This window comes from Mustela lutreola, chromosome 13 (genome assembly GCF_030435805.1).
Source record: "Mustela lutreola isolate mMusLut2 chromosome 13, mMusLut2.pri, whole genome shotgun sequence".
Lineage (NCBI taxonomy): Eukaryota > Metazoa > Chordata > Mammalia > Carnivora > Mustelidae > Mustela > Mustela lutreola.
This window is the reverse complement of record NC_081302.1, coordinates 9,759,661-9,771,947: the sequence shown is the minus strand read 5'-3', so window position 1 is coordinate 9,771,947 and position 12,287 is coordinate 9,759,661. Positions and strand designations below refer to the sequence as shown.

General features: G+C 40.0%; 1 protein-coding gene across 1 annotated transcript in view; it reads left to right on the top strand.

Moving 5' to 3' along the window:
• Positions 1 to 12,287, top strand: part of ITGBL1 (integrin subunit beta like 1) — a 211,825-nt gene that overhangs the window by 102,677 nt on the left and 96,861 nt on the right. Inside the window, exon 7 of the mRNA XM_059143845.1 lies at positions 8,746 to 8,892. Coding sequence (XP_058999828.1) covers positions 8,746 to 8,892 — 147 coding nt within the window. The remainder of the gene's footprint in view (positions 1 to 8,745; positions 8,893 to 12,287) is intronic.

Below are 12,287 nucleotides of genomic sequence, written 5' to 3'. Positions count from 1 at the left end.
GGGACCCTGAGAACAGCTGCGCTCGTGTATTACACAACTTGGTGTAACACAGTTCTCGTGGATATTTTCATGTCTTAATTCCTTGGCATAGTTTATATCCCAAGATTATTCTGTAGATGAGTGTAGGATTAAATACCAATAAGTGGATTCAAAAATTTTTTTCCATAAGCATTTATGAGCAGATACTGTTCACCAGGGTCTGGATGGCATGGGGGCTGTGGGTTCCAGCAGCGAAGGAGAGAAACAGGATGGATCTTCGGCTTGAGGGAACTTGCAGTTTTGTTTTGTTTTTAAAGACTTTGTTTATTTATTTGACAGAGATCACAAGTAGGTAGAGAAGCAGGCAGAGAGAGAGGAGGAAGCAGGCTCCCTGCTGAGCAGAGAGCCCCATTCGGGGCTCAATCTCAGGATTTGGGATCATGACCTGAGCCAAAGGTAGAGGCTTTAACCCACTGAGCCACCCAGGCACCCCGGGAATTTGCACTTGCAGTTTTAAGTGCTAAGGCAAAACACACCCTGCCAGGCCTTCTCAGGGCTCAGAGGGAAAAAGAAGGCAGTCAGATTTCTCTAAAAAAAGCATCGTTGAGCAAAAACTGGTTACGGCTTTTCAGCCCCATTATATTTGACCACCCAGGAGACGGAGAGCTACGCATATCCCTCTTTTTAAAGCTGGACTGCTTGATGGGTATGTAATAGATAGGAAACTCCACCGTCCCCTGAAGGTTAGCTGGCAAAGGGAGATGAAAGAGCTGCCCTATTTAATCAGGATTATGCAGCTGCAGGAGCTTCTCTGGTCCTGCGGAGGGGAGAGACTGCGGCTGAAGCTCCCACTGGAGAAGAACTTCCCTCTCCTGATTATTCCGCATGTGCAGGAGAACTTCCTGAACATTTTGTGAGAACCCTACTCTTGAGGGGATGCCCTTTCCAGATTTTTCTGTTGCTCATTATGTAGGAGGGGTCTTTATTATCACCACAATGGAAATGATACCACTGCCAACTCTTGGGTGACTCTCTGTGCCAGATACCGTCTAAGCACCTTCCAGATTGTGGCATTTGTTTTTTGGTCAAGGTCTATGAGGAAGGGAATCTATTTCTTCTCAGTCTACACATGGGATTAGTGAGGCTCAGCGAAGTTCCATAACCGGTGAGGACCTCACAGCCAAGAGACAGAATCACAATGTTCACAAGGTCTATGAATCCAAAGAAGTAGAAGGTTCTTTCTTTACTGAAAAAATGTTTGTTTCGACTTCACTTTACTGGGACAAACGTCAGGAGCCAACTATGCTGGAGGCACTATGTAAGATATCAGGGTCTAAAGATACAAGAATTCATGGGTTCTGCCCTCAGAAAACTTACTGGATAGCAAAAAGGACAAAACAAACAACAACAAAATAAACCCGCCAAAACCAAAACAAAACAACAATGACAAAACTGCCACATAAACATGAAATTTTAATATAGTGTGGAATGGGAGATTCGCCGAGTCATGGATTTGTTGCTTCCCAGGCCATTCATTGATCTGGGGACTGAACAGCGAACAGCACAGATCCCATCCCTGCTCTCACGGAGTTCACATCCCATCAGGACTGGAGAAGCAACGAACAAACATTATAAGTAAACAGTGTAGAAAATGTTGGGCGTGGGCTCCTCTGGCATTTTCCTCAGTGGGATGAAGCTCTTCACAGAGGTGGTGACTTAGGTTCCTGCACTGCTGAGTTTTTTGGATCACCATTCACGTGCCTGCCCCTACCCTGCCTGAAAGGTAGGCTCCCAGGTAAAAAGAGATGAGAGGCACGTCCTAGGATGTAAAAATGTGTGATCTGTGCACACACACAGAGTAGAAGTGTGTGATCTGTGCTGGGGCCTCGGAATCAGTTTAGTTATCACCAGAGTGCACCAGAGACAAAAGTTAAAGCGGGTGAGAAACAGAACTTGAGGTCTTTTTACCCTGCTGCAGAACCAGACTCTTGTTCCAGAGACAATGGGGAGCTAGTGATGGTTTTAGGCAGCAGCATGCTACACTCACAGGTTTCCAGTCTGGTTGTCTGGGGGCCATTTACTGAAACGGGGAAATTTATTTCTAGATATTGAGCCTAAAGGACCAAGAGCAATCCAAAGCTTTTTTTTTTTTTTTTTTTTTTTTTTTTTTCCCCCAGTCCATTGAATATGTGAGTCTGAAGAGTCAGGGCTAAACATGAAAAGATAGAGCCCAAGAGTGGGTCATTAAAAGTATATTAAGATTCAGCAAATGTCATTTTAAAATGTTATTTTAAGATTGTCAGTGAGATAAAACATGACTCCAAATAATTTTAAGTGGGGGAATGAAGGAGATAATCAAGCTATATAAAAAATTATGTTTTTGACTTTCTGATAAGATGTTACTGGTTTTGGGTTTTGTTATTGTTTTGTTTTTTGTTGTTTGTTTGTTTTGCATAGGGTGTGTTTTTCCCTGATAAGCCCATGATCTTGACTTGGGAGTGGGGTTGAAAAATTCAGAATAGCTACATAATAGTGACCACTCAGGGTCACACGCGCTGTTCTGTCTCATGGTGAAATAGAGAGGTCGTGGGGTGAAGACGGGCAGTGACACTTCAGTCCTTTTATTGGAAGCTCACAATTCCTACTGCGTGTCATCTGGGCTCAGAGTTACCACTCTAGGTTGGGGATGAGGCAAGAGGCTGTGGTTGGGACAAGACATCAGTCTGGAAGTGTGATCTTAGCATTTCTGTGTTGAGGTGAACTGAGCGCGGCCAGTGCTCCATAGCCTGCCCCCCACACTTAAAAGGAGGAATTTAGGGAAGAAGAAACTCACTTTAACAGAGACCCCACTCTTTTAGCCCATTTCACGGCCCTTGTCCCCCCCCCATTTTTAAAAAGATCTTATTTATTTATTTGACAGAGATGACAAGTAGGCAGAGGGGCAGGCAAAGAGAGGGGGAAGCAGGCTCCCCTCTGAGCAGAGAGCCCAATATGGGGCTCGATCCCAGGACCCTCATGACCTGAGCCAAAGGCAGAGGCTTAACCCACTGAGCTACCCAGGTGCCCCCCCTTGTTCCCTTTTATGTTCACCCTCACTCAGAGCGGGAGACGTTATTACCTGCATTTTAACAGGAGAGGAAACAGGTTCAAAAAATTAAGTAACTTGACAGGGTTCATGCAGCCATTAAGTGTCATCTAGAAACAGATGCAGAACCCAAGGACTCATGTAATTGAATCTTCAAGTGATGCAAACAAACTTCTTCAATTTTATTTTATTTTGGTAAGGCAGAACTGTCCTCTGGACGTTCCCGATTCTTATAAAACAAAGCCTCTCTGAACATCGTTATGATCTGAAGCAGGCACCCATCTCTGGAATATCTTCATTCTCAGCAAATCTGTTGAATTCTAGACGTTCTGTTCAGTGAACTATTAGTCTTCATAATTGTCCTCACTGGCCCTCGGAGCAGTACCCCGGGAAGCGTGCCACGCAGCGGACTGTCGAGGCTGTTAGTGCCTCTGTGGTAGGAGGCAGGAGTAACCCAGCGATGTCAATGTTCTCCAGTGACTTATGCAAGGCTGGGATGTAAGAAGGCTCAGGTGAAACACAGCTTTATTTTGCGCTCCCATTCTTGCCATCCTGAGGTGTTTGTCTTATTTGAGTCCCAGGGAAATCTCCCGGCGGGTTGGTTGACTTTGCACTTTTAATTGATGTTCTCTTCGTTTTCATTCATTCCCACCGAGGCCGTTCATCTAATCAATAACGCGCTAAAATGTAAATATTTTGTGCCTATTACATCGTGGATACACCAGACACAACTATTTTAAAACCTGCTCCCTGCTCCCAAATAAATCAGTTTTATTTATTTCTTCTTTCATTCCTATTTGTTGTTCATCATCCACATTGTGTGTGTGTGTGTGTGTGTGTGTGTGCACGCACCACTTCATCTATACACAGATGTAATTCATGTGCACACCCAGATACACATACATACACAACACCTCAGAGACATTACTATTAACAGAATTTGAGTGTAGCTACAATAACCAGGGCTTGACCAGCCATCCGAAGTGTGCCAGCGGCTCTGTTTGTTACTGCTGTTCTGTGAGCTGCTCCACTGGGTTGATTTCCTGGTCCCAAAATAACTTTTATTCCCGATGGCTGTTGACACTCTGGTCTATTCCCCCAAATCCCGTAACTGCTAAAATATGATGCAGTGTGACCTTAAACTCAATTTTTCAACCTGGCCTGTCTATCACAATGATGAAAATAGGTTAGCCTTGGCTTAGCATTCCATTAATTTAGAAAATGGAATCATTTGATAGGACCACATTGTGTGGGTGAACTCATCATGGTGGATTACCAAAGCATCGTGGAAAGAAACTGAAGGACATGATTGAGTACATTCAGGTTGCATTGTCTTGAAAGAAAAATCAGCAAATAAACCAAACGGATTTGTTTTCTTAAATAACAAGTACTAGTTAGCTCTAATTTATTCCCCCAAACTTTTCCTATTAATGGTCATCATCTTACTTTGTAAGAAGCTGATCGTAGAAGTCAGATCCCAGTTCACAAGAAGTTTTGATCATTTTAAAAGAAAGAAATATCTTCTACAGCAGAAGAACATTTATCTGGAATGGATGCAACTACATTGGTCCCGGATTGATATTTCTGAGATGACTTTGCTCCAAAGAGCACAATGATTACAGAGAAAAAATAGGTTTTGGTATCATCACCCTTTCCCGTAATGGCCTGAGAGCCTTTAAAGCTCCTGCATGCCCAGCACGGCCACAGCCATGGTGCCAGCTGCCTGCCCAAGTGGTACTGATTGGGCTGTGATCCCATCACCTGGGCATCGTATTGTTCTTCCGTGTGTGTGTGTGTGTGTGTGTGTGTGTATTTAATGCAGGTCATAGGTCTTCTGAAAGCTATTCTCCAATGTGCATTCTTTACATGTTTGCTATCAGGGATAACCACATTCTGTATTTGTTGACCCTCTGCCTACAGAGTTTAAAGGAATACTTGTTAGAAACAATGGAATTAACACCTGGAGGCCATATCTATCTATCGTCTGTCTATCTGTTTATCTGTCTGTGTATCTACTTGGCAAACTAGCGTGGAAGTATGAAATATCAGTGTGGTAAAATTCACATTTTATAATTCTGTCATTTTAAAGATAAAATGAGATTAGGACCAGAAAGGTAGACTAGTGATGTATTTAGACTGAAGATACAGAACTCCTAATTTCTGCTTTTGTGCATCTTCACCGTTTTGTTTGGAAAAGACTTACTGTAGTATATTATGGCAGTCAAAAGGATTTTCATGCTAAACAGATCTTATCATTTCTAAATTCTTTTTTATATATCAACATCAAGCATTTTCATCTTCTTCATTTTATTCCTATAAAATGATCCTCTTTTTCCCTCTTTGGCATAACTTTTATACTAAAATTAAGAAATTAGTAATTCCAGGAGAGAAATTGCAATTTCATTTTATGATTTCCTGTTTTCTCCGAAAGTCTTAATACCAGCTTCAGAATCTGATATCAATACCATGCATTTTTAAGTGATTTCCTAACTCCACTGATGAATTATCATAAAGGATTTTATAGAAAAGGTAGTTTCATTTAAATTGAGATCCTAAAGTGTTCTAAAATATACTTGAACTGCACATGAATTAGAGTTATTGAAAGATGGAGGATATAATCTTCATTACCTAGAAAGTAAAAGTTATGTTTATGTTTTAAACTAATCTCTAATAAACATTTAGATCAGCAGTACTGCTGTCAACACTACTTTTTTTCTTCCTATTAGGCTAGAATTATTCAAACTTTCTTTATTACTTTCTTTTTTTTTCCAAGATTTTATTTATTTATTTGACAGAGAGAGAGCATAAGTTGGCGTAGAGGCAGGCAGAGAGAGGGGGAAGGAGGCTCCCTGCTGAGCAAAGAGGGCTCGATCCCAGGACCCTAAGATCATGACGTGAACTGAAGGCAGAGGCTTAACCCACTGAGCCACCCAGGTACCCTGAAACTTTCTTTATTACTTTGACATTTGCTTCTCTGTGATCCTCACTGAGACGTTTGATTTAGGTATTTCTACTTTCCCAAAACAATGAAACCCTTAAGAAACATTCTATATCCCTACTATCATTTAAAGTGGTTGCCATGCATTCGCTGACTCTCAGGAATTTCATTCATTATAGATGATTGAAATTGATGATTATAGGCCATTCATAATTTAATAGCCCTTCTTTCTTCAGCCCAAACTTGTTCAATTGATGTTGACTTCAGATGGCAGAGTGTAGAGGAGACTCCTAAGCAGGTGATTTGAGGAGGACCCGTGGTCATCCTGAACTAAATAATATTTTCCTGCTGTGACAGTTTCCTATTTAGAGGCAAAAGCTTTCATTCTGCAGCCCATCACAGCAGTGACACGGTCTCATCAATTTATTCCTGTGCCTAAACAATGGACTCAGTGGGATTATCGAGGGGACTTTGATGGGTGAAGGCTGAGGCTGAGGTGAAAGGCGCGGGAGGCTGGGGCTCATCACATATGTGGCAAAAGTGAGGGACACATTGTATGTGTTCTGCCCAGCTGTGCTTGGAGCTGGCGATGCCTGGAGGTGATGCTCCAGCTTATAGGTCTCATTCTTGAGAGCGTTCTTGATGCTGCCCTAAATGTACAGGAAATAGAGATGTAGGAGCGCATTGGCTGCCTTTCCCCCAGTGACTATCAGAGCACAGAAACAGTGAAGGGTTAGAAAAGGCATAACTTTAGAAAGGGTTAGAAAAAAAGGCACAACTTTAGGGAGAAAAGTGTAGAGATTAAAAACTGAGTGAGGAAAACGGTATCATAGAAAACAGAGAGTGAATCTGGAGCATAATGGTGAGAGAGTTTCAGAGATTTCTCCTTTGAGGTCTAGAGCAGCTACATTCCCTCACCCCCCACCCCAAAATGTGTCCGTGTATCCTCTGACTTCTTTTGTTATTAATGGGACAGGATCTTAACTCTAAAAATCTCTTCTTCATAACTTCTGACAGTCTTCATGAATTCATTTCATTGCACCATGAGTTGTGTTTGAAATGTTGACATGGGAATGAACCTGAGGTAGAAACTAATGGCTGCTCTGAAGCTTGTTTTCCATCCACAGAAGTGGAGAGCATTCTCCCCTCGGTCACTGTTCTCTCCCTGTGCACAGGCTCCTGCTTCATTCCGTGCCTGGGGACCAGACCGCACACTGAGTGTGTGGTGGTGGTGTCCTGGGTAGTCAGGGACCGCTTGACATCCTTGCGTACTGAATATTTTCTTCTGATGTTCACAGCTATTTTCAGCTTTTAAAAATGAAGCTTTCTTCCTCCCTTTCAATATAACTGTTTTTCACTGTTCTTTTTATCAACTAGTCTCTCACCAATGAGAGCATGTTCTGTCCTTTGTCCAGTATCCTTGTAGATCTAACTGACCTAGGAAAAAGACCTCTTGTTTCCAAGAACTCCAGAGCCATTGGCTTCTATAAACAGCCGAATTGTACTTGAAAACTGTACTTGAAACTGTACTGAAGAGCAGCTTCCATGTTGTATGATTTATATTAATATCAGATGCCAAAGACGAAATACCAAGATTTTCACCCATTAACATCACACTCAGTTTACTTCAAGAAAATGTAATTTCACTTCCTTTAAAGTTTTTCATGCATTTTTGGGGGCACCTGGTTAGCTTAGTCGGTTGAACATCCAACTCTTGACCTCAGCTCAGGTCTTGATCTCAGAATCGTGAGTTTGGGTCCTACATTGGGATTCACGTTTGGCATGGAGACTACTTAAAATTAAAAAATGTCATGCATTTTTGCAGAGTTATGGAAATCCACAGTGTTCTGCATCTGTAATAATGAGTATCTAAATGTTGACTAGGAATTAAGAAAAGCTCAGCTTTCTTGCCTTTCTTTCTATTCCTACTTGTTTACATAGGTGGACTTGAATAAAAATAATAGTAGCTCACTTTTATGTAGCATTTTAAGATGCATTATGTACTTCCTGATAAATATGGACAAACAATGTATTACTATCTTATTCAAAAATGAAGAAACTAAGTCTCAGAAATGTTGACATTTGACCAGCTATGCTCCGTACACAGCAGGACCAGGATTTGGACGCATTTATTTGATGGATAACATATGCCATTTTTTGTCAAACCATGTCACTACTCATCACAATTTGTTACAGGCTCTGTGACCATGTGTAAAGAAGTTTAATATCTTTCCTCTTTTGGGTATACTACACTGCTCCTCAGGAAATGTGAACGCCACAGAGGTTATTGGTTTTAGGCTAAGAGTCTCCAGGTTAAGCATGTAGTGTGTAGAAAAAACGTAATGAAAAGTGTGGGGGACTCCACAAGATAAGACATGTCTCAACAGCAAATTGTTTTCAGTTTCCTATGGCTCTTCTCCACATGAATTAATTACCAAATCCATCAAATACCCCATTTAGGCCCCAGCAGACCAATACAATCACATGCACCTGGATTTTGATGGATTCATGTGTGTAGTCCTACAGACCCATTTATCTTATCAGGAGCAGTTGCTTTTCTTTACCCCTCATGATCAATCAATGTAAATCCGGTATTTAAGAACTTGAGAAAAAGATGCCTTGGCTTTAGGGTTTCATATGGTGTTGAGATCCTGGCTCATTTGTGATACTCACTGTTGAAATGAAAACTAATTCTGACTTCATCGTCTATTTTTTCATATTCTTTTACACTCTCACTCTGAAGGTCATGGGCAGTGTAATTGCGGAAGATGTGACTGCAAGGTAGGCTGGCATGGGAGGAAGTGTGAGCACCCACGTTCCTGCCCACTGTCTGCGGAGGAGAGCATCAGGAAGTGCCAAGGAAGCTCTGCTCTGCCTTGCTCTGGAAGGGGTAAGTGAGGGCTCTCAGGCTTTGTCACCACCTCCTGTCCTACGAGTCCAGTGCATTCAGTTCATGTATATCTTATTTAACATAATATCACATACTATCTTACTTAGCTGCGATGCCTCAATAAGGAAAGATTCGTCTTTGCAGAACTAATAATACATCCCATTTCCATTACTGAAAGTACATGGAGAAATATAATCTTTCTCTTTCTCCCTCTCTGTTTTACGCATGCATATACACACACATTCTCTCTCACTTACTCTTACTCATACTATCAGTTCAGCTTTGAGGTCTGTTTAGTTTCTGTTTAGTTCAGGTCAGTTCAGTGCTACATTAAAAAAAAAAACAACCAAAAAACAGTTGTGCACAGCGAAGTTAACAAACAAAACAAAAAGTCAACCTACTGAATGGGACAAGATATGTGCAAATGTTATATCCATCAGGGGTTAGTACCAAAATATATAAAGAACTTATACCTCTCAACACCAAAATCAACAACAACAACAAAAACCAAAAAACCCTTACAGTCTGATTAAAAAACAGTTAGAGTTTCCAAATAGATATTTTTTCAAAGAAAACATGCAGATGGCCAGCAGACATATGAAAACATGCTCAATCACCAGGGAAATGCATATCAAAACCACAATGAGGTATCACCTTACACCTAGCAGAATGGCTAGAATAAAAAAGACAAGAAATAACAAGTGTAGGCAAGGATGTGGAAAAAAGTAACCCTTGTGTACTGTTGACAGGAATGCAGATTGGTACAACCACTGTGGAAAACAAATTTAATTAAAAAATCTAACACGTTAAAAATGGAATTACATGATCCAGTAATTCCATTACTGTGTATTTACACAAAGAATATGAAAACATTAATTTGAAAAGATGTATGCATGCCTATGTATACTGCAACATTATTTGCTATAGCCAAGATACAAAAGCAGCCTAAGCATTCATCAGTAGATGAATGGACAGAGATGATGTGATGTCTATACACCATGGAATATTACTCAGCCATAAAGAAGAATGAGCTCTTGCCATTTGCAACAACATGGATGCCTCTGGAGGGTATAGTGCTAAGTGAAATAAGTCAGATAAAGAAGATAAATACCATATGATTTCGCTTATATGTGGAGTTTAAGAAACAAATGCACAAAGAGAAAAAGACAAACAAGAGAACAGACTCCTACAGGGAACAAACTAGTGGTTGCCAGAGGGGAGGTGATGGGGACAATGAATGAAGTAGATCAAGGGGATTAAGAGTATACCTTTTTTTAAAGAAAAAGTTTGGATATCTGCTCAAAACTTTCTGAATGAGACCATTTAATTGTCCACTGACATTTCTGAAACTCATTAGCATTGCGTTGAGGAGCTTGTTAGCTTTTGAAAAAGCATCCTGGGAACAGACCGCTCTGAGTAGGCTTATGTTGTTCTACAGGATACATAGCCTCGGGTCTGCTCTTGGTCCCAGATCAAGTACAAATTGGAAGAGAAAGAAGAATTTGTCTAAAGGATAGCTGGTTCCATTATCTTCAATTTCTCAAAATAAGAAATGCATTTTCACCTCTCACATGGAAATGGCAAAGTTAATGTGAAATATGCCTTTGGAGGACCTGGTAATTGAAATTACTACAAATTTTCCTCATGAAAGATGAAAAAGAGAAACACTTCCTTTTACCTGAATGTTAGATCAGAAATTTAATTTATGTTGCAGCTTCCTCTTTGAAAAATAAATTTTTTATTGAGCTATAATTCAAATACCACAGAATTCACTCTTTTTAAGTACGCCACTAAGTGGTTTTTAGTATATTTATAAAATTATGCAGCTTTCACCGCTATCTCATCCCAGAGCATTTTCATCACCAGTAAAAGAAATCCTGTGCGCCTTACCAATCACTCCCCATTCCTCTCTCCCGTCAACCCCTAGAAACTCTGATATGCTTCTGTCCCCATGGATTTCCCTAATCTGAGTATTTCATATGAATGTAATAATAAAATATGTGATTTTTCGTTTCTGGCTTTTTTTCACTTAGCATACTATTGTCAAGATTTATCCATGTACTTCATTCCTTTTGATGGCTGGATAGTACACATTTGTGTGGATATACCACATGTATTTATCCATTCATCTGTTAGTAGACATTTGGATTATTTCTGGAAACTTCTTGACCATCATGAATAATGTTCTATGAACATTCATGTATAAATTTTTGTGTGGGTGTGTGTTTTAATTTCCCCTGGGTATATACATATACGTGGAGTTGCTGGGTCATAGGGTAACTCTAGCTTTTTGAGGTACATCTGAACTGTCTTTAAAGTGGGGGCACCATTTTACATTCCCACCAGCAATGCAAGAGGGTTCCAGTTTCCTTCCATCTTTCCCATTATTTGTTATCAGTTGTCTTTTTGATTACTTAGAGTTTTCTTCACGTAGAAAACAAAGTCCCCAAGATTATTTGTACCATAGGTGATGTTCCCATATTCTGATATGTATCCTTACTGGTTATAAGTACAAGGTTAGGATATGGGTAAAAGAAAGTTTTCATTTCATAAATTTTATTTCTGACTTGACCCCTTTTCACCAGCAGCCCCACATGGAAACTACTGTTCTACCTGCATTAATAAAATATCATTTGAGAGCTTGAGTAAACCTGTCACGCTTTTAAAGGAACAAAGGTTAAAAGTCAGTGTCCTTCAGATTACTGTTATGCATTCATTCATTGTTTAAAAATAACAAGTTTATGATGGAAAAATAAGAAAAGCCTATAAAGTATGTCTCAAACATAGAAAATCACTCTCTATTACCAGTTGTTTTTTATTTGTCCCTACATTTTTTAATATGGTGTTAGGGTAAGAAAATTATGGTGGGTTTTAATTTTGGTGGGTTTTAATTTTTGCTAACTCTGACAAACACATCTTTGTTTCTTACCTTCTAGAGATTCTCTAATGTATTAGTTACCATTTTTAGGGAATAGCACATATGTAAAATTTATTTTGTTAAAAAGGTGTTGAATATTATGTTTAGCATTAGAAAACTTTATTATTTTTATAATTCATTTAAGCTTTTTAAAGTACTTTAGAGATTAATAAAAAGCTTCTCCAGTTTCCTCAAGGGAAATGGAGGTATTGATGAGTGGAGTGATTTTGCAGGGAACCATGACAAAATATAAGAATTCTGAGAATGAAGACCAGGGATTTATGAGAGCTAGTCCACGGCTCGGACCAGTGGCCAGAGACCCTCTCTTTCTCACAGAGCTACCTTTGCAAACTCACTGGCATTGGATGTTTTAAAGCAAATGGCCAGTGTGAAAACTTATAAAGGATTAGTTTTGCCATTAATGAGTGGCAGCTGCAGCTGTGCTTCCATGAGTGAGGAAAGCAATTACAAGGCCCAT